This window comes from Engystomops pustulosus, chromosome 3 (genome assembly GCF_040894005.1).
Source record: "Engystomops pustulosus chromosome 3, aEngPut4.maternal, whole genome shotgun sequence".
Taxonomy (NCBI): Eukaryota; Metazoa; Chordata; class Amphibia; order Anura; family Leptodactylidae; genus Engystomops; species Engystomops pustulosus.
This window is the reverse complement of record NC_092413.1, coordinates 76,671,175-76,693,798: the sequence shown is the minus strand read 5'-3', so window position 1 is coordinate 76,693,798 and position 22,624 is coordinate 76,671,175. Positions and strand designations below refer to the sequence as shown.

General features: G+C 40.7%; 1 protein-coding gene across 19 annotated transcripts in view; it reads left to right on the top strand.

Annotated features, from left to right (window-relative positions):
* The window catches only part of AFDN (afadin, adherens junction formation factor), a 251,176-nt gene that overhangs the window by 136,560 nt on the left and 91,992 nt on the right, over nucleotides 1-22,624 (top strand). For 14 of the 19 annotated variants that reach the window (XM_072141135.1, XM_072141136.1, XM_072141134.1 and 11 more), the window contains 6 exons: nucleotides 3,929-3,990; nucleotides 6,496-6,701; nucleotides 14,993-15,013; nucleotides 15,931-16,076; nucleotides 19,472-19,566; nucleotides 22,270-22,535. In XM_072141135.1, coding sequence (XP_071997236.1) covers nucleotides 3,929-3,990; nucleotides 6,496-6,701; nucleotides 14,993-15,013; nucleotides 15,931-16,076; nucleotides 19,472-19,566; nucleotides 22,270-22,535 — 796 coding nt within the window. The remainder of the gene's footprint in view (nucleotides 1-3,928; nucleotides 3,991-6,495; nucleotides 6,702-14,992; nucleotides 15,014-15,930; nucleotides 16,077-19,471; nucleotides 19,567-22,269; nucleotides 22,536-22,624) is intronic. The other 5 variants (XM_072141153.1, XM_072141137.1, XM_072141149.1 and 2 more) reach the window with 1 other exon arrangement.

Below are 22,624 nucleotides of genomic sequence, written 5' to 3'. Positions count from 1 at the left end.
GATTCATCAGAGAAAATGACTTTACCCTAGTGCTCAGCAGTCCAATCCCTGTACATTTTGCAGAATATCAGTCTGTCCCTGATGTTTTTTTCTGGAGAGAAGTGGCTTCTTTGCTGCACTCCTTGACACCAGGCCTTGCTCCAAGAGTCTCCGCCTCACAGTGCGTGCAGATGCACTCACACCTGCCTGCTGCCATTCCTGAGCAAGCTCTGCACTGCTGGGAGCCCGATCCCGAAGCTGAAACACTTTTCAAGAGAACAGTCCTGGCGCTTGCTGGTCCTTCTTGGGCACCCTGGAGCCTTTTGGCAACAATGGAACCTTTCTCCTTGAATTCCTTGATGATGCGATAGATTGTTGAGTGAGGTGCAATCTTTCCAGCTGTGACACTCTTTCCAGTTTTGTGCAATGATGACTGCACATGTTTCTTTAGAGATGAGCATGGTTAACAGAAGAGAAACAATGATGCCAAGCACCAGCCTCCTTTTAAAGTGACCAGTGGTGTGATTCTTACCTGTCCTCATCAACACCCACACCTGTGTTAATGGAGCAATCACTGAAACTATGTTAAGGCAGGCCTGCAATGAAGTTGAAATATGTTTTGGGGGAAAAAGTTCATTTCCTAGACAAATACTGGCTTTGCAATTAATTGCTGTTAAGCTGATCACTCTTTATAACATTCTGGAGTATATGCAAATTATATGCCATTATCAAACCTGATGCAGTAGACTTTGTAAAAATTAACATTTGTATCATTCTCAAAACTTTTGACCATGGCTGTAAGCTGGAGTGCCATTTGGTTTCCTAAGGCAAAATCAATCCGGGACAAGGTCCGATGAGATCTAGAGTAGCAGATCTAGGGGGCCTGCATCAGCTATAGTCCTATCAAACGGAGTCTGGTCATGGAGAGGCACTAAAACTGTCTAGCGCATCTTATTAAATAATATGTCTCCCAATATTAGCAATGGGAGTCCAGGGAATTTTTCAAGAAAACTGAGAACCTGCTTTATGACTGTAGCCATATGTGCGGGAGGCACATATATAGCCACTGAGTAATTGCTTAGTATATAATTTGCCATGTAAGCAAACCGTCCTTCCCGGTCAATAGGAGAGTGTTAACAGACAAATGGGACATGTTTATGAAAAATCATACTAACCCCCTTAGAATAGGAAGAATGTATGGAATGGTAAGGAGCCTGACCAGGCGAGGGTTAAGTTTTAAGTGTCCGCTGTCAGGTGAGTTTCCTGTAGGCACAGAACACAGGGGAGTGGCTCTTAAGTGAATCAAGAACTGCCTGTCGCTTCACTGGGTCACTCCTTGTCCATTCTTGGTAACAATGGCTATATTAGAGGCCATAATAAAACATTGTGACGCGCATTTAGGACTCAGACCCGCCCATATCTCTTAGCCCTACAAGACAGCAGCAGTACTCCACCTACCAGTCTTTTAGTGTTTATAGAAATAATAACTGTTCACACCGGCTAAAGGACTCGCTAGAAACTGTTTCTCTCCCCAACTGACAAAACAACCCCATATCTACCTTACAGTGTGTAAGTTGCAGTCGCCTTTTAAAATCGGGTCCCTATAACTGGGAACCCCTCAGGTGCAAGTACTAACACCTGAAAAGGATGTTGAGGGAGAGCAAGCAAGACAAAGTAATAGCTAGGAGACAGGGAAAGCCACACTGGAGTCCACCCGGCACTCCAAACTGTTTACATTAAATTAGAACATAAATCATGAACACATGAACTACTCGCAGTACAATATAGGCCCTAACGGTTACTCCCCATACCTGCTAAGGCCCATTTGTAAAGCAGACCCTTACAAAATCACAATTAGATTGTTACATCCCACCAAATAAATCAAACATGACAGAGAGCTTACTTAGAAGTAAGTAGAAAAAAGGAACACTCGCAATCTGTTTGATGAAATTATTCATAAAAAAAGAGAAGTAGACACATGCTCAATCTTCATTGCTGCCATCTTCTTGTAGTCATCGCTCATTACTATTTAGCCAGTGGACTGCTTCCTGCGACAACTTGAAAAAAATCGGTAGTTCCCAAGGAAATAATGCGCGGCTTTGCTGGATACATCATAGAATAAGAAATCTGCAGGTTGTGTAGAGGCTTCTTTATATCCAGAACCTTAGCCCGTTTTCTTTGCACCTCTGCAGAATAATCTGGACAAAAGGATAACTGCTGGCAATTTATGGTTAGACCTTCTATGTCTCTGACTTTGCACAGCAGAATGTCCGGGTCAGGATAGTGTAACACTTTAACCAACGCTGGTCTTCTCCTGGCCGGACTGATCTGGTGAAGAATTTGTGCGCCCTTTCCACTCCAAGAAAAGGAGTAAGATCTAACAACCAGATCTCAAAGAATTCAGTAGGTTGAGCGCCCTCTACTTTATTTAGTCGTATACGATTTTCGAAGTCATCCTGTTTAGCCAATGTAGTGTCCAGAGCTCGGGAGTGCGTCTGTACATCCCTTTTCAAAGGCTTCAACGTCACATGTCCTGTCCTCCTGGGCCGTAGTGCGCTCAGACCGCTTTTTGAATTCCTTACGCATTATGGACATATCCTCAGCCAGAGTCCACCTTCATGTTGAGAGCTGTAAGAGACTTGTTACATTGTGACACAGCCTTAAGGATATCTTTAAGCGTAGGCTCCTAATCATCATGGGAGGAATGCTGACTTGGGGATTTCTCTCACCACATGTCTGCAGCAGCCTCCAGGCTCTCCATCTCTGCCGATGCTCTGCCAAGGGCTTCTCTTGGCTGAGGGCAATGATCAGGGGACTGCAGCATGTGTGTAGCAGGTAAGCCTGATGTCATGGGCACAATATTGGGAGGCCTTCCCGGCACTCCTGTTACCTCTGCCGGTCGGCATAATGGCAATACTGTGGGTAGTCGGCGGCACCTGGTGGCAGAGAGTGGCTTCTGGGCACTTCAGATGCCGGCTTTGAGCTGCGGGGTCAACTGTCAGGCTGGGCACAGCAATATTAGCAGTGACTGGAGCTCACCAAGAGCATGTCTGCTCACGTTGCCGCCTAGCTCCACCCCCGTTTTTGTCTTTTTTTGAAGCATTTGCCTAATGAATGCAAAAAAAACGAGATGTGAACCCAGTCTAAGCTGTACTTTTTATTGGTATCATGTTAGGGTAAATGTTACTGTTTTAATCACTTTTTAACATGTTTTTAAAGTTTTAAAGCTGTTGGAAGTGAAAATATCATATTTTTGGCAAGTGTGCCACCCTGCACGATTAGTATCAACTTCTTTTTCTTATACGGGTTGTTAAAAACGTGCTAACCCGCACTTCTTTCTGGGTTAATGGGAACAATGAAAACTTCCAAATAATGGATATATGTTTTATTTTATATTATGTTGTAGAATACCATGCTTTATTTATTTTATGAGCTCTGAGTGGGCTCCAATCGCAGGTGTTTAACCTTTTAAATGGCGCATCCTCACACCCGCACCTCCCCCCCCCTCCCCCCCCCTTCCCGAATGATCGTTCCCCTCCGCCGTCTTCGGTGCTGCCAATTGTAGCCGTGGAGCCTGTAAGATCCATTCTATGTATTGACCTATGTATCTGAACAGACCCAGCAGCTCTAATTAACCCCCACAGACTGGGGGCGGTCTGTAATGCCGACGGCAGGTTCAGCTATCATACTCTATCCTGCTATTTTTTTAGTGAGATGCTGTGAGGATTGGTAACTTCCAAACAATTGCCTTTTATATTATCTTGTAGAATGTATGCTTTATTCTAACTTTAAAGCAGTAATAGCATCTGCTACATTGATTTTGTTTTCCTTTTAGATACAAAATGCCATCAATAATACACATGGGGGGGGGGCGGGTTTGTGTTAAAACACTGGATACAAGTCTAGTTCTGACATTTTAACCTTTTTTCATCATATTTGTGTTATCTAGAACTCAGAAGGCACAAGGATCAGATCATGTTTTGCCTGCAAGCATTGAATTTAGAGAAAGTTGTAAGTATTGAATTTTAATATTTGTTTTCACTATATTTTTTTGTATTTTAAGTCTGTGCTTTTTAATTTTTTTTATTCCTGCTGGAATGGACAGCATGTGCTTAGATGAGCCCATTAGAAGAGAGATGAATGCAACTGTATTCTATCCATCCCCGACCTCCACTTAGCGTACACTGTGTTGTTTCCTTGGGGATATGACTGCCCAAATGTCACGGCGAGGACGCCGCCGCCTCGTCACGTGACTTGGTGTGCAACCACATAGGTTAATTTAGCCTACTCAAACTTGCACTCGCCTTTCACTCGGGACACAAATTAAGCAAAATCACACCTCGTACAGCTCCAGCACCACAAATATGATCCGCCGCCACCACTTATTGCATTTATACTGGGACCAATAAGTATCCCACTTTACATACACTCCTGCTTCTCAAGCTGTCACCTTGTCACACCACTAGACATGCACACTCAGCACTCTAGCAGTCACACAGCTAATCAGACTTTACAAGGCTATGCGTTCACATATCATACAGGGACCAGAAGTAAAAATCTTTACAATCTTTACAAAAAGTTGATCCGTGCATTAAAAAAAAATGTTAAAAACAAAAGAATTACAAAATAAAATAACAAACAACATGGCAAAACAGTTATAAAATAAAAAGGGAGAAAAATAAACTTACAAATGAAAGTAAATTGTGATTCCAATGGTGGTGGGAGAAATATGGAACACACTCAGCTTGTCAAGCAGCAACCCAAAGAGTGAACACGAGTTCCTGTATCTCCTCTTGTTTTATAAGATGTCTGCTTGGTGCAGATTTCACAACCTCCCATTTATTAATTAGTCCACAGGGTCATTCAAGAATTGTCATATAGTTCAACAAAGTTAGTAATTGCACAATAGTTTAACAAATCTTACACATTTAAGAATAATATTTCCTTGACACCAAATATGGACAGTTAAGTCACTTGGGGAAACGCCCACATCATTGCCAACATTAACCCTTTAACGCTCTGCGCCGTAGCTCTACGGCGCAGAGGTATAAGGGATGTATGAAGAGGGCTCACGGGCTGAGTCCTCGTCATACAGAGGTGGGGGTTGTTGCATATTGCAGCAAACCCCCACCACTAATAACGGCTATAACGGCTAGTAACCCTTTCAACATCGCCGGCGGCGTTTAAAAGACGGCGGCACGCGGGCGCCGCCATCTTTATTATGATCGCCGCGCCCCCGAACGTCATCGGGGGGGCCGAGATCGGTTGCCATGGTAGCCTCGGGTCTATCTGGCATCTGCAGATTCGTTACATGTACCCTAGATGGTCTCAAAAATAGTGAAGAAAAAAAAAAGTTTAAAAAATAAAAAAAATTTATAAAATATATTAAAAATTCAAATCACCCCCCTTTCCCTAGAACGGATATAAAACATAATAAACAGTAAAAATCACAAACATATTAGGTATCGCAGCGTCCCAAAATGCCCGATCTATCAAAATATAAAAACGGTTACGGGCTGCGGTGACCTCCGAGGCGGGAAATGGCGCCCAAATTTCCGAAATGCGACTTTTACACCTTTTTGCATAACATAAAAAATGATCAAAATGTCGCACAGACCTGAAAATGGTAGCAATGAAAACGTCGCCTCATTTGGCAAAAAATTACACCTCACACATCTCCGTGCGCCAAAGTATGAAAAAGTTATTAGCGTCAGAAGATGGCAAAAATTTTTTTTTCTTTTTTGTACACATTCGTTTAATTTTTGAAAATGTTTTGAAATAAAACCTATATAAATTTGGAATCACCGCGATCGCACCGAACCAAAGAATAAACTAGGCGTGTTATTTGGAGCGAAGAGTGAAAGTCGTAAAAACTGAGCCCACAAGAACGTGACATGCGTTTTTTTTTTCAATTTTTCCACATTTGGAATTTTTTTTCAGCTTCGCAGTACACGGCATGTTAAAATAAATAACATTACGGGAAAGTAAAATTTGTTAGGCACAAAATAAGCCCTCACACAGGTCTGTACACGTAAAAATGAAAAAGTTGGGGATTTTTGAAGTTGGACAGCGAGAAATGAGCCGAAAAACCCTGCGTCCTTAAGGGGTTAAAACATTACCTGTTGCTGATGTTGGCTTCCGGCAATTCCGGGAGCAGGGCAAATTATGGACCCCATAGACTTCTATAGTTCCCGGGGACAGTGCATTGAATACATGGTTTGGCACCAAGTTTGGCGGTTGCTTACCCTCCTATCACCATATAGGAGCGCTCACCATTCCCCCATCCTCCTCCCTGCCCTGTGCTCTTCTGGGAACCTATCTGGGTGAGCATTTGGCTGTCTGAATGCACCCTAATCCTGTATATTTGTACACTTGTTAGAAATTTTGTTGGTGCTTAAAAATTGCCTTGAAAGTCAAGTTTTTATTTTTTTATGCTATGTATTTGCACATCTAAATCTTGATTGGTAATGATTTAATTTTTTTTTCCCCATTTTGTTTTCTTTCCCTTTATTTTAGCGGAAGACTCCTTCCTCTCCGCAGTTATTAATTATACTAATAGTTCCACAGTGCACTTCAAACTATCACCGACATATGTCTTGTATATGACTTGCCGGTATGTATTGTCCAATCAGTACAGACCGGATTTCATTTCTTCCGAACGTACTCACAAGGTTATTGCTATTGTCAACAAGATGGTTAGCATGATGGAAGGTGTTATACAGGTAAGTACCTAGAGTCGTTAAGTTAAATAAAAAACAAAGTTGCTAAAAGGTGTTTGAAAATACGGTTTCAGAAACAAAATTGTTAGGGTGTAATTACACATTATTGCAAAAACTACAGCTCTTCAGGTGTTATGAACTTTAAACTCAAAAAAAATTTGATTTCTTCACTTCAACTTTTGTATTTTCTTGAATCCTGCCATCCTGGCCCAATTTAGTTTGCATGTGAGACTTTGCTAACAAAAGATGACAAGCTTTTGAAAATACTAGTTCTCGTTCTGTTTCATGAACAACGACATGATTGACAAAGTTCAGTATTCTATACACAGTAAGCAATGAACATCAAAGTAACTTAAAACGGGTTTTCCCACGAAAGAAAATTCTCACATTTCAATCTACTAGTGATGTCAACACAATAAAGATAATTTTTAACCCCTTACTTTACAATTTTACTCAGTCATTGCTGGTTTAGCTCCTCTCTCTCTATGGCGCTCAGTGCAAAATCCCAGGCTGTGGGCTGGGCCTCTGAGCAAATACATTACTATATTATCCATCTAGTTCTGTGGGGTGACAATGTGATTACACTCCTCATGTCCTCCAGCCTCCTCCTCCTGTCCCTCAGACCCCACCTCCTGTCCCTCAGCCCCCTCCCTGGCGACCTCCTCCTCGTGTCTCCCCCGGATCACTTATTTCCTTGTAGTTTGCAGCTCCTGCCAGGAAGTGAATCAGTGTATGTGTCTTTGAGCTCCATGCTAGAACTGCAGGGGTCGTGGGTACAGACTTAAGACACCGTAATCTCATCTGCACGATCTCATCCAAGATGGCGCCCTGGCCCCAAGTCTGAAGTTGCTTATTTAGATCGAGGGGCAACTGAAATTGTGTACAGTAGTACTGATAGACAGGTTGGACTTGTATCTGTGAAATGCTGCATTTTTGTTAATAACAGTGAATTAGAGTGTTATTTTGATGTGCTGAGTACATATAAGAAACTTGTCTTCATCAGGATACCCCTTTAAGAACAGCAGCATTATTTATAAACAAACAGGTTAAGTAATGCAGACTGCCGATGTGAGGCATAGCAAGAGATAAATTTGACATTTTCCAGTGGTGAAAAAATCCATTATAATGATCAATATCAAATAGAAGAAATTTCATAGATTGAGAGTAAAAAAGCTTGCACAACTTCCTACCCTGTGTTGTGTATGTTTCAGTTCTCTCCTTTTGCTCTGCACCTCAACTATGCAGTGACATGAAGTGGTTCATTAGGAAAATAAGACTGAGAGAATATTTACATGGCAAAACTCTCCATTGATGCTGAGACAGGACAGTTAATTTGAAAACCTACAAAATAAATGACCCCACATCCTGGAACCAACTCAACACTTGATAAATATAAGTATTATAGTAGTTATATTCTTGTACATAAGGGGCAGTATTATAGTAGTTATATTCTTGTACATAGGGGGCAGTATTATAGTAGTTATAATCTTGTACATAGGGGGCAGTATTATAGTAGTTATATTCCTGTACATAGGGGGCAGTATCATAGTACAGGCAGTCCCCGGGTTACATACAAGATAGGGACTGTAGGTTTGTTCTTAAGTTGAATTTGTATGTAAGTCGAAACTGTATATTTTATCATTGTAGTTCCCGACAATTTTTTTTTTTGCCCCAGTGACAATTGGAGTTTCAAATTTTTTTGCTGTAATAGGAGCAAGAATTATCAATAAAGCTTCATTGCAGACAATTTTAGGATGATTATTGCAATCTGGGACTATTTTAAAGCATCCAGAGAGCTTCACCAGAGGTCACAGTGGGCAGAGGGGTCCGTCTGTAACTATGGGTTGTCTGTAAGTCGGGTGTCCTTAAGTAGGGGACCGCCTGTAGTTGTATTCTTGTACATAGGGGGCAGTATTATAGTAGTTATATTCTTGTACATAGGGGGCAGTATTATAGTAGTTATATACTTGTACATAGGGGCGGTATTATAGTAGTTATATTCTTGTACATAGGCGGCAGTATTATAGTAGTTATATTCTTGTACATAAGGGGCAGTATTATAGTAGTTATATTCTTGTACATAGGGGGTAGTATTATAGTAGTTATATTCTTGTACATAGGGGGCAGTATTATAGCAGTTATATTCTTGTACATAGGGGGCAGTATTATAGTAGTTATATTCTTGTACATAGGCGGCAGTATTATAGCAGTTATATTCTTGTACATAGGGGCAGTATTATAGCAGTTATATTCTTGTACATAGGGGGCAGTATTATGATATGTTACTTAGTGGCAGTATTATAGTAGTTACATTGTTGTTAATCGGAGAAGGTATTGTAGTAGGTTTTTTTGTGTGTGTATATATAGTGTGTGTGGTTGTCTTTCGTTGCGCTGTACATTTTGATTTATAACATCTATAAACGGTGTGGAGTTTAGTAACCCCACCCACATCACATGGCCACGGCTACTTGTTATGGGCCCGCTTTTACAGGTTTTTTTTTTCCAGGACCATTTTAAATTCCCAGTCCGCCCCTGCTCACCTGGAATATGACTTTGTTGTGGGCACCAGTTGATTTAAAGGATGCTCAGGAGCTGGATAGGATACAGCAAAGAGCTACAAAAATAAGGGGTATGGAGCGTCTGTTATAATGAAAGATCAAAACAACTAGATTTGGGACGGGCATGATCAACTGGGAATGGTCCATGTCCTAAATTAAAATTAAAATATGGTTCAAAGCAGGGCTCCATAAAAATTTATGAAATTTTTGTTAGAGGTCTGTTCTATTCCTAATCTAAGGATTTATGCCAGGGGTGAAAAAAAACTTTTAGGGACCATATTAGTAACCAGCAACCATGTAACAGCACAGAATTCCACCACAGAAATTATAAATATCACAATACAGCCATACCACCCCAGAAACCAATTACTTCATTCAGTACAGACAATAGTAGTACTGGAGACCCCCAGAGCAGACAAATAGTATTCCTTGAGACCCCCAGAGCAGACCTCTAATTGTACTGGAGACCCCCAGAGACAAAAAAAAAAATTGCTGGCTCCTCTTCTGCTGCCTCTACCACACTCCACACTGCAGCAGCTTCTCTCCTCCCATGTTCTGCTCTGCATCCCACACCTTAGCCCAGCACATACAACCAGTAGGGTGCGAACTGAAACTTGAAGTAAAAAAGCATGCACCTTCTCTGCTTGAAGAAAACAAGGTTTTATCACCATAGGAGACAGGGCTTCTTTACTATAAGAACTGTGAATCTGTGGAATAGCCTGCCTCAGGAGCTGTTCACAGTAGGTACAGCAGAGTGCTCCTAGACGCCTTTTTACCTCTAAATAACATTGATGCTTATGTTATAATATAGAATTGTTTCCCTTGCATCCCTTCCTTGGTTTAACTTGATTGAAAGGGTTTTATTTTTAACCGTATTAACTTTAGACTAGTGCAGAGTAGAACTAGACAGTGCTGAATGATGTTGCCCTCTGGTTTTTATGTGTGTTTGTCAGATGTATTTCTGCATGTGATAAAAATAAGTACAATCATATTATGAGTAACAAAAGCTTTTGTTGACAGTTAGAATGAGTTAATACAGCAAGTCAATATTTGCAGTGTTGACCCTTCTTCTTCAGGACCTCTGCAATTCTCCCTGGCATGCTCTCAATCAACTTCTGGACCAAATCCTGACTGATAGAAGTCTATTCTTGCACAATGAATGCTTGCATTTTGTCACAATTTGTTGGTTTTTGTTTGTCCACCCGTCTCTTAATGATTGCCCACAAGTTCTCAATGGGATTAAGATCTTGGGAGTTTGCAGGACATGGACCCAAAAACTCCATGTTTTGTTCCCTGAGCCATTTAGTTATCACCTTTGCTTTATGGCAAGGTGCTCCATCATGCTGGAAAAGGCATTGTTGATTACCTAACTGCTCTTGGAAGTTCGGGAGAAGTTAGCAGTCCACTCCCTGTACCTTTGGCAGAATTTCAGTCTCTCCCTGATGTTGTTTCTGGAGAGAAGTGGCTTTTTTGCTGCCCTCCTTGACACCAGGCCTTGCTCCAAGAGTCTCCGCCTCACAGTGCGTGCAGATGCACTCACACCTGCCTGCTGCCATTCCTGAGCAAGCTCTGCACTGCTGGGAGCCCAATCCCAAAGCTGAAACATTTTTAAGGGACGGTCCTGGCGCTTGCTGGTCTGTCTTGGGTGCCCGGGAGCCTTTTTGGCAACAATGGAACCTCTCTCCTTGAATTCCTTGATGATGCAATAGATTGTTGACTGAGGTGCAATCTTTCTAGCAGCGATACTTTTCCCTTTTAGGCCAGTTTTGTGCAGTGCAATGATGACTGCATATGTTTCTTTAGAGATAACCATGGTTAACAGAAGAGAAACAATGATGCCAAGCACCAGCCTCCTTTTAAAGTGTCCACTGGTGTGATTCTTACTTGATGAGGACAGGAATGGAGATCAATCTGTCATGATTAACCCCCACACCTGTGTTAAGTGAGCAATCACTGAAAGGTTAGCTGCTCCTTTTTAAGGCAGGCCTGCAATGAAGTTGAAATGTGTTTTGGGGGGAAAAGCTCATTTTCTAGGCAAATTTTGATTCAATTAATTGCTGTTAAGCTGATCACTCTTTATAACATTCTGGAGTATATGCAAATTGCCATTACAAAACCTGATGCAGTAGACTTTGTAAAAATTGTATCATTCTCAAAAATTTTGTCCATGACTCTCTTAGCTGGAAGGCATTGGGATGTATAGGGTCGCTCCAGAGCTTTTCAATTTCCACCCACCTGTAATAGCCTAGAAGCGTTGACCACACCAGGGATCTGTGTATGTTCGCCGCCCAATAGTACTTGAGCAGGTGCGGTACTGTCAAGCCCCCCCTTTCTCTAGAGTACTTTAAGATCTTTTGGGATAGTCTGTGCTGTTTCAAGGCCCAGATGAACTGGATCACAGAAGCCTGGAGCGCCCTCAATACCCCCACCGGGACTGGTAGTGTTTTGTTGTACATACGTTTTGGGAGACTGGTCATTTTGACTGCATTTATCCTACCAAAAAAGCACATGGGCAGTTTATGCCAACATATCATCATTTGTTTCAAGGAACCAAACCGGGCAGGGAAATTTTGGGAATACAAGGACCCGTACAATGGCGTGATCTGTACTCCCAGATATTTCAGGGATCGGGTTTGCCATTGGAAATTGGAAATTCAAATTGCCAAACTCCTCCAGTTTAGAGATTAGGCAATGAAGTATGAGGTTGTGTAAGGGTTAGAAGGATGTCATCAGCAAAAAGCGATAATTTAAACTACTTTCTCTTACCATGACTCCCCTAATGTCCGCAGATCTTCTAATAGCAGCTGAATCTGAAAGCGAAATGATAGCAAATGGGGTAGTTTGATCGTTGCAGAGGGGTTGTGTGCAGGCTCTTAAAGGGGTTATCCGGGTTTAACACATTTTTTATGGCCGGGCTGGGGAGGGATAGTTAAACATAATAAACATGGACTTACCTCCTCCGGCGCCGCCGATGTCCCACGCCGCGGTCACTTCGATCCGTGCCCCTGTAAACAAACAGGGGCACGGAAACCGCGCACAGGGAGCTTCTGGTCCGCGTTGTGGATGGCTCCTCCCATCCGTCCCTATCTCTCAGCGTTGTAAGCGCTGGGAGATGGTGCGCATGGGAGCATCCGGCCGGCCGGAAGCTCCCTGTGCGCCGGTGTAATGAAACCGGCGCACCGAGAAGACGGGCTGCGGCGCGGGACGTCGGCAGCATGTTTATTATGTTTAAATAGCCCTCCCCAGCCCAGACATAAAAAAAAATTTAAACCCGGATAACCCCTTTAATAGCTTGCTTAAAGGGTCCCCTAAATCCGTAGATCTGCAAGGTTCGAAACATGAACGACCAGCCCAGACAGTTGAATGCTTTTTCCTCATCCAGACTCAAAAGTAGGGCCTCCTCTGCCGTTTTATTGACTACATCAATGAGGTCTATGATGCGTCTTGTATTGCCCCCTACCCCTTCTGTACATAGTACAAAGCCCTCCTGGTCCTTGTGAATGAGTTGTGAGAGCCATTGGATCAGTCTGTGGGCCAGGATTTTGGTAAAGAGTTTTTAGTTTGTATTCAAGAGTATTATTGGCCTATAGTTTGAACACTCTGTGTGGTCCTTATGAGGTTTAGGGATTAGGTTGATATAGGAGTGCATCTTGTTTCCTGAGAGTGGGGAGCCGTCAAGGAAAGTGTTAAAAATTGAGAGTAAGTGGGGGAGTAGAATTGTCTGGTAATATAAGTATGTTAGGCTATCCGGGCTGGGTGCTTTACCCCCTCGGAGCGCCTTTAGGGTGTCCACTATTTCCTCGGCTTCAATAGGGGCAATCAGGGTGCCCAGGGCATTATCTGGTAAGCGTGGGAGATTACAGACCTGTATGAAGGTGTCTAAGCGGACATCTCTCTGTATCATATTGGGTAAGGGATATAGCTTGGATTAACATTTATGGAAAATATGTCACTTCTCTGTTAAGTTAACCATTTGTGCTTGGGTTTTGGAGGAGTTGTTCCTAAGTTGTCACGCTAGAATAGGGTGGGGCTTATTCCCCCTCTCATAGTAATTTAGTTTCGAGTATAGCAGTAGTTTTTCTATACTGACCATTGCTAGTTCCTTGAGCTTGGCTCTTGTCATCACGATTTAAGAGTGGATTTGGATGGGGATTTGGCCAACGCCTGCTCTAGCGCGACAAGCCTGGCAGTAGCTAGAGATATGCACTGTCCTCAGACCATAATCTTATGGGCTTCCCATAATACTGGCGGAGTAACATCGTTTTCGTTGGATTGAAAGAATTATGTGATGGCCGAGGCTAGTGCCTCCCTGTGTTTTTTTTTTTTTTCTTCTCTTAAATTAAGGATTCGTTTAGTCGCCACTGACAGAGCCTGTGAGTCAGTCGTTTGTAGTGTCTACCGCCAGTGGGGCGTGGTCGGACCAGGTGATAGGGCCTTGTTCAGATTTTTGCATCATCCAGAGGAGTTGTATCATACTGAAAAAAGTCTCCTCTTGTGTGTGTACCATGGGGTGGGGAGTAGGAGAACGTCCTGTCTCCTGGATTATCTATCCTCCACAGGTGAAACAGTAGGTGGGAGCAGAGAAGCTTATGAAATTCTTTAGTTGTAGATAATAACGCAGGAGGCAGAGGGTTAGCATTAACTGCCAACCTGTCAGTCTGTGCTGAAAAAGGTAAATTGAAATCCCCCTCTACTAGTTCCTCCAAATGGTTAAGTATTTGTTTTATGAATCAAATTTGCCGCTGATTGGGGGCATAGGTATTGCAGAGTATAGCCAAATACTTGGAGTAGAAAGGAGGCAACACCCTCGGGGTATATTACAAAGCATATACTTTATTAAAGACATAAAAGACAATAATAATAAAAGCAATAATGGACAGACTACAATGTAAAAATTAAAATGCATATGTCCAAGATTAATCGCCTTCAAGGGCATAAAGGTAGGCAAGGCAAAGTCACTACACAGTAATGTTATCCCATATATTATGGAGATGCAAAGTGATGAATACCACTTAGTAGCCATACAAATAGTAAGACAAAGCTAAAAAAAAACCATACCAAACAGAAAGGACCACATGCAGCTGACCTCAGTAGATGAGTTTGTTGTTCTTCTGTTTTTACTTTTCCAGGCATACCTTTGTAAAAAAAAAAAAAATCTAACTTTTGCCCAGCCTATGATAGAATCCCTTTTTAACCGCTATTGGGTATCTGATTTCCGTTGTCTAACGGAGAAATAGCAACCATGGGTATATTTGGAGATGGCAGATAATGCCTCTTTAGAAGAAAATCCCATAAGCATTAGTAAAAGAATCGACAAGAAAATTTTAAGCAATTGCTGACCCTTAAAGTAACAGCACCTGGCAGCAAACTCTTTAATTTTACAGCACAAACAGTGGCTTACAACTTTTTTTTTTTTATCTTGTGTTTTTCTACATACAACCTTGTTCCATCTTAAATGGGCTGGATTTGGTGGTGTTAATTTTGAAGTTGTCCCCAAAGGCCCAGATTTCTGTGTGTGCATTTCTAGCAGCAGTGCATTTTTGCAAGTCTCTATTCCCTATAGAATTTTTTCTTTGGCTATACCATGTGTGAAATGAACGTGTAAACTGAGCCTAACTAACATGAAACAACACTATGTTTTTCTTTCTGAGCTGTGCATACTCATATCTGGTCTGTCATGTTTGTTTACAAGTTTTTTTTTTCTCTGTTTTAATTTCCTCATCTATTTTTCACCAGGAAGTAGACCAGGGTGACCAGGTAGGATATGGCAATGGGAGGCAATCCCAACTCCTTCAGCTTAGCTCAGTCTCATGCTGCTTTCATGCAAAGTCAATTTTTCTCCTTTTTATATGGCTGAACTGTACAGTTCATAACACTCATTCAATGACAGGGCTTGTTCTGTACTAAAAAATATTTTTGACTTTTTTTTTTTTTTGGCATCTCATAATTCTCTGCTTAATGCACTTCAATGTGGAAATAATCCTTTTTTTTCCTTTTTATACCCTTCATTTTTTTTTTTTTTTTGCTGATTACTATTTCTTGGGTCTTATCTAACCGGGCCCAGCATTCTTTTGGTTAAAAAAAAAAATGTAGCAAACCAGTACCACATGTTTGTGGCTGAGCAGATTGCAGTTTAGGTGCAGTTTCATATTGTGTCTAATGCATGCATTTCAAAAAGCATCCCCAAATACAGATGTCAACATCTGTATTTACAAAATGCAACATTAATGCATGTGTTTAAAAAAAGTTAACACGTGTTGACACAAGCGTTAACAATTGTGTTTTGTAAACAGGTGTTGACAGCTGTTTAATTAGACAAATCTCTTCAGGTGTTGCAATTTGTTTTAAAATGCATGTGTTAGACGCAACGTGTAACTGCACCCTAATGGGTGGGGCACACATGCTGTATTTAGCAGACTGTTAATCTGTCACCAGCTCCCTTCTGAAATAACAGAAGGTTTGTTTTCATATTGCTTTTTAGCTGTGATGTGTAAAGGTTATTTAAAAAAAAAAAAAAAAACAAAACCTTACAAAACAACAAATTTTCTGGTATCTAGCTCAAGAAGTAGTACTGGTTTGTTTAAGTATTTTCTTAGGTAAAAGGATTTTTAAAAAAAAACTAGTAATACCCTTGAGAAATGTTTGTCTTTTTTTTTTTTTTTTTTTTTTTACAGAAACAAAAAAATATTGCTGGAGCACTTGCATTCTGGATGGCAAATGCGTCTGAGTTACTTAATTTTATAAAACAAGACCGAGATCTCAGTCGATTAACCTTAGATGCTCAAGATGTTTTGGCACACTTGGTTCAAATGGCATTCAAGTAAGATTCATTTATTTTTGCTTTGTATATTATGTTGTACTGCAAATCACCCAACTTTTGCATGTAAAATTGAGATAATGGTATGCTTAGCACAGCACCATGTTGTTTTTATGCCTAATAAACCATGCCCTTTCCCCACCCTTATGCCACTCCCTACTATTCCCACACCATATAATACCTAGATTAATGGCACCTCTACTATACAATGCCCCCTTTCCTATGGCTGTACACACACTTTAAAATGTTTCTTCCCTCTACATCACCAACAATTCCTCCTCCGGACGCCGACAAAGTTCAAATTCTGACACTGTCGTGCTAGTTCAGGGACTGTTAGCATGTATGTGTGCTGTCTAAGAATAAAAATTAGCTAAAGTTGTTAAAGGGGTATTTTGGCATTTTTAGTACTATTAAGAAACTATAAAATGAAAACGCTATGTAAATTGCATGCTGAATGTTATGGTTAGAAACTGAGTACAAGCGGTCCCCTACTTAAGGACACCCGACTTACAGGCAACCCATAGTTACAGACAGACCCCTCTGACCTTTGGTGAAGCTTTCTGAATGCTTTACTATAGTTCCAGGCTGCAATGATCATCTGTAAGGTGTCTGTAATGAAGCTTCATTGATAATCCTTTGTCCCATTTCAGCAAAAAATGTTTAAACTCCAATTGTCACTGGGGCCAACATTTTTTTGTCTGGATCTACAATTATAAAATATACAGATTCGACTTGCATACAAATTCAACTTAAGAACAAACCTCCAGACCCTATCTTGTATGTAACCCGGGGACTGCCTGTATATATATTAGGGTGCATTAGCATGCTCTATCTTTTCCCGGTGTACAGCGCGGAACGTCACGTGTGGTACTGCACCGCCGCTGTGCAGCCATTGCTGTCTATGGGGACATACATGCAGCCGCATGTGCGTCCCCCCAGACCACACGGTCTGGTATGGAGTAAAGAATGCATTTTCTTATCAATTCCTTTAAAACTCTCTTCATAAAAAATTTTTATAGGTGATAAAACACCAACAATTTGGAAGGATTTTTTTGTAATGGCAATTAGTTTATGTGATCATTAGTTTTAGATTTTAATAGATTAGTCATTTTGATGCACCTAACATGTTTATAATTTTGTTTATATTTATGTGGATTAATTGAAAAGGGTTTGATTGTAATTTTCTTTTTAAGTTTGTTTTTTTAAATTTTAAATTTTTATTTTTTAGATTCCCATGGGTTTTTGAACCCCAAACGTCTGATTGCTCAATGCAATTGTATTGTAATATGTGTTCACATTGTTTCCCTATTATACCCTGCCTCTGATCGGTTGTAAGGGATTGCTATAGAAGACCGGTATAGCTCTATAAAATATTATAAAAGTACTCTTTAGAAATGTGTTTTATATATATATATATATATATATATATATATATATATATATATATATTATATATATATATATATATATATTACACATTTATGGATATAATACACATATATATATACATACATACACTCACCGGCCACTTTATTAGGTACACCATGCTAGTAACGGGTTGGACCCCCTTTTGCCTTTAGAACTGCCTCAATTCTTCGTGGCATAGATCCAACAAGGTGCTGGAAGCATTCCTCAGAGATTTTGGTCCATATTGACATGATGGCATTACACAGTTGCCGCAGATTTGTCGGCTGCACATCCATGATGCGAATCTCCCGTTCCACCACATCCCAAAGATGCTCTATTGCAGTGGTGGCGAACCTATGGCACGGGTGCCAGAGGTGGCACTCGGAGCCATTTCTGTGGGCACTCAGACCATTGCCTCAGGGCAAAGTTCACCAAGTATGACCAAATCCACCAAATCTTCCTGCAGTCCCAGGCAACTTAAGAGATGCTGCTCTCAGCGCTATTATAAAGTGACACTTCAATGGCTGTTAGGAACTGCGGGAAAAGTGAGAAGGTGTTGACAGAACTGCAATATCTTTGGAGGTCTTCCTGCTGGAACCACCATTCATCCTGCACAGAGAGAGCCTGGAGAGAATCTATAATGAGTCTGAAATTGTCCTCCTTCTTTCAACTGTATTGGTGACCTCAGGGAGACAATACAATTGAAAGATGTGGAAGAACAGGTAGCAATAAGTTACTGCTTAAAAAGCCATGCTGGCACTTCACGGCAAAAAAGTGGATTTTGCTTGTAGTTTGGGCGCTCTGTCTCCAAAAGGTTCGCCATCACTGCTCTATTGGATTGAGATCTGGTGACTGTGGAGGCCATTTGAGTACAGTGAACTCATTGTCATGTTCAAGAAACCAGTCTGAGATGATTCCAGCTTTATGACATGAAGCATTATACTGCTGAAAGTAGCCATCAGATGTTGGGTACATTGTGGTCATAAAGGGATGGACATGGTCAGCAACAATACTCAGGTAGGCTGTGGCGTTGCAACGATGCTCAATTGGTACCAAGGGGCCCAAAGAGTGCCAAGAAAATATTCCCCACACCATGACACCACCACCACCAGCCTGAAGCGTTGATACAAGGCAGGATGGATCAGTGCTTTCATGTTGTTGATGCCAAATTCTGATCCTACCATCCGAATGTCGCAGCAGAAATCGAGACTCATCAGACCAGGCAACGTTTTTCCAATCTTCTACTGTCCAATTTCGATGAGCTTGTGCAAATTGTAGCCTCAGTTTCCTGTTCTTAGCTGAAAGGAGTGGCACCCGGTGTGGTCTTCTGCTGCTGTAGCCCATCTGCCTCAAAGTTCGACGTACTGTGCGTTCTGCCTACCTTGGTTGTAACGGGTGGCAATTTGAGTCACTGTTGCCTTTCTATCAGCTCGAACCAGTCTGCCCATTCTCCTCTGACCTCTGGCATCAACAAGGCATTTCCGCCCACAGACCTGCCGCTCACTGGATGTTTTTTCTTTTTCGGACCATTCTCTGTAAACCCTAGAGATGGTTGTGCGTGAAAATCCCAGTAGATCAGCAGTTTCTGAAATACTCAGACCAGCCCTTCTGGCACCAACAACCATGCCACGTTCAAAGGCACTCAAATCACCTTTCTTCCCCATACTGATGCACGGTTTGAACTGCAGGAGATTGTCTTGACCATGTCTACATGCCTAAATGCGCTGAGCTGCCGCCATGTGATAGGCTGATTAGAAATTAAGTGTTAATGAGCAGTTGGACAAGTGTACCTAATAAAGTGGCCGGTGAGTGTGTGTGTGTGTGTATATATATATATGTATATATATATATATAATATTGAACTGCAATTTTGTACTAGTAAAATATTTGTACAGCTGGTAAAGTTTAAAAAAAAATTGTTTGTTTGTACAATTTTTTTTTTTTTAAATACTTTATTCTCTTTTTAAAAATTTGTAATTTTTCTTCTCTAGATACTTGGTGCATTGTTTGCAGCTGGAACTGAGTAACTACATGCCTGCTTTTCTAGACGATCCAGAAGAAAACCACTCCCAAAGACCTAAGATAGGTTAGAACAAATAATTCACTAACTTTCAAACTACCATTCATCACACCCTCCATGTATTTAACAGCAAAATATTGCACATACTGTTATTGATTCTTTACGTGGTTGTTCAGTATAAAATGCTAAAATAAGCAGCATTTTCCTGTTACCTTAAATTTGTTGTAGGCCAATAATGACTGTTGAGGGAGGAAACCTAATAGCTCAGGGTGGAAATATTGGGCGGTAAAAGGAAGATAAAATAATTATAGCAATGTAGTAGAGAAAAGCTCATCTCAGCCTACACATATGACTTGGAGGTTAAGCAACTTTAAACTGATTGGAGAGTCTACGAATGTCTTTTTCCTTAACCCCTTCATGACTGCCATACGGCTATATAAGTTATATTTGGACAACCCCCATAGAGAAGGGACATTTATAAACGTGATGACAGTGGCCAACTTCATACAGAAATGTGTTATGAACCCCGGCACCTTGAAACACAATTGGACAAGAGAATCTCCCCTTTAAAATGTTAGATTGCGTATGGATGCCAATAGTAACTTTGAGTGGATCTCTGTTTCTGATAAGTATCCATAAACAATCATTGTATCATATTAAAGGGGAGATTCCTGTTTATGACCCCAGAATTGTTTCTAGGTGCAAGGGTTCAGGAGATAAAGGCGTTTGAAGTGTGCCCCTCCCCTCCAGCCCGTCAGCTGAAGGCAGAATGTAGAAGCAGCTGCAGGTAAAACTTTTACTTTGCAGAAGTACATGCACCCTCTGCATCTGTAGCTGAACCTAGGAAAAGTTGACGGAATAATGCTGTACATATTTATAACATTTTTAATAAAAGCTAATAAAAAGTTGATCAGAAAAATTACAAAAAAAAGCTTTTTTTCACATTTGTAGTCAATTATTGGCAAATTTTATAATGAAAAAAAAATAAGATAGTTTTATTAATAACAGATCACGTTAAAGGCTCACGACATAGGAAACCCATGTGTTTTTTGATGTTTTTGACCTGGTGCCTGAGCAGATTATTTTTGCTGTTCCATGCCTCCTCTTTGGACAACATCATTATTATCACAAATCTCTGAATGTGTCAGAAAAAAGGTGAAATGGGCAAACACGTTTTGCAAAGATTTTTAGATGTTGATTGAGCGTTTTCAAGGCTTAGCAGGACCATATTGTGGGTTTTTGGAGACTAGGGGCAATATCATATGAAGTTAACATCTATAGATTAACCGCTTCCAGACACTGCCCTTTTTTGTTTTTGAGTTTCCATTTTTCACTCTCCAGCTAAAAAAAAAATCTATGACTTTTTAAAATTATTCCATGTAGAGAGCTGTGTGAGGGCTGGTTTTCTGCATCACAAATTGCACTTCATAGTGATCATGGGGATACAAAATTTGTATAGGTTAAATGTTTTCATACATTTGCAAAAATTAAAAACACCTGCTCAAATTTTATTTTATTTCTGGCACTAAAAACTTTTTCATACTTCAGTGTACGGGGCTGTGGGTGGTCTAATTTTTTTGCGACTTTTGATGACTTTTTCAATGCTTTTATTTTTCAGACTGTAAGGCCTATTGATAAATTTTTATAGAATTTTTTTTTGTTTTTCAAAATGACAAAAAAGTGCCATTTTAGACTTTGAGCGCTATTTTCTGTTACAGCGTTAAACGCCATGAAAAACAATTATTATATTTTGATCACGATGCGGGGATGATTTGAATTTTTAGGGTTTTTTTATTATAACTTTTTTTTTAACCTTTCACTTTTAAACTTTGTTTTTCAGACCCCTAGGGTACTTTAACCCTAGGTTGTCTGATTACTCCTACCATTTCATGCCAAACTACAGCCGGTAGCGATGGATGGGTTAACATCAGCAATTACTTACTGGCTATGGAGATCTCAGCCCTAGAGCCCTCTCCATTAACCCACAGCCGACGCGTGATGTACTAGGGGTTGAATACTTAGTGTAATCGTCATTCTGAACAAAAAAAAAACTAAAATACATAATTCTGCTCCAGGTGTCCCTGGGAATCATTCCTCAAAATATTTTGCCTCTTGGTCCTCATTTAGTATCTTCTCCCTGCACATGACTGCTGCAGCACTGAGCCATGAGGTGATCAGCTGAGACCAGGGAGACATGAGGTAACCAGCTTCTTTATGAAGTTGGAATGTCCATAGTAACAGACATCTGAGCAGTCACTGCCATCTAGGGGAAGTCTGCAGAATACAAGAGGAAGGAGAAAGATACGGGTAACTAATCCAATTGCAAAAGGGCTTAAAATTACCTGCCCTACAACATATCAAAAGTTTTTTGAAATGACGGTTACACTTTAAAAGTTGTATTGCTTAATCATTTTGATTTGGAGAAATATATATATTTTAACTGAAATGTCAATTTTGACCTCACTCACATTTAGGTATGGGTCCATGCTGCTGATGCACAGCTTTTGCTTGCTTGTTATTTTGTACCTTGAACAAGTGCTGATCTCCTCTTGAAAATGAAACACATTTTCTCCTAGTCTTTAAATTTTTATCTTGGCTTATTCTGCAAATAAACTCCAGAAGTTGTCTATTTGGTTTGCTTGTTTCTTAAGTAGTTTTTTTATTCAGGATTCAGAATAAAAAGACAATAGCTCTTTGAGAAAAAAAAGCTCTTCCTCCAGAAATATGTAAAATTTAAATTAAAATTTCTTTTTCCATCTCGTTCATTAGATGAAGTTCTTCATACTTTGACTGGAGCGATGTCTCTTCTGAGACGTTGTCGGGTGAATGCTGCGCTAACTATACAGCTATTCTCGCAGCTATTCCACTTTATCAATATGTGGCTGTTCAACAGGCTCGTCACTGACCCCGACTCTGGCTTGTGTTCTCACTATTGGGGAGCCATAATACGTCAGCAACTAGCTCACATCGAGGCATGGGCAGAAAAGCAAGGTTTAGAACTAGCTGCTGACTGTCACCTCAGCAGAATAATTCAGGTAAGCACCGTATGAAAAACGGAGGTACCCCTAAATTGTGAAAATTCCACCACATCCTAATAGGGACATATGGCAAATCTCCTCTCCTC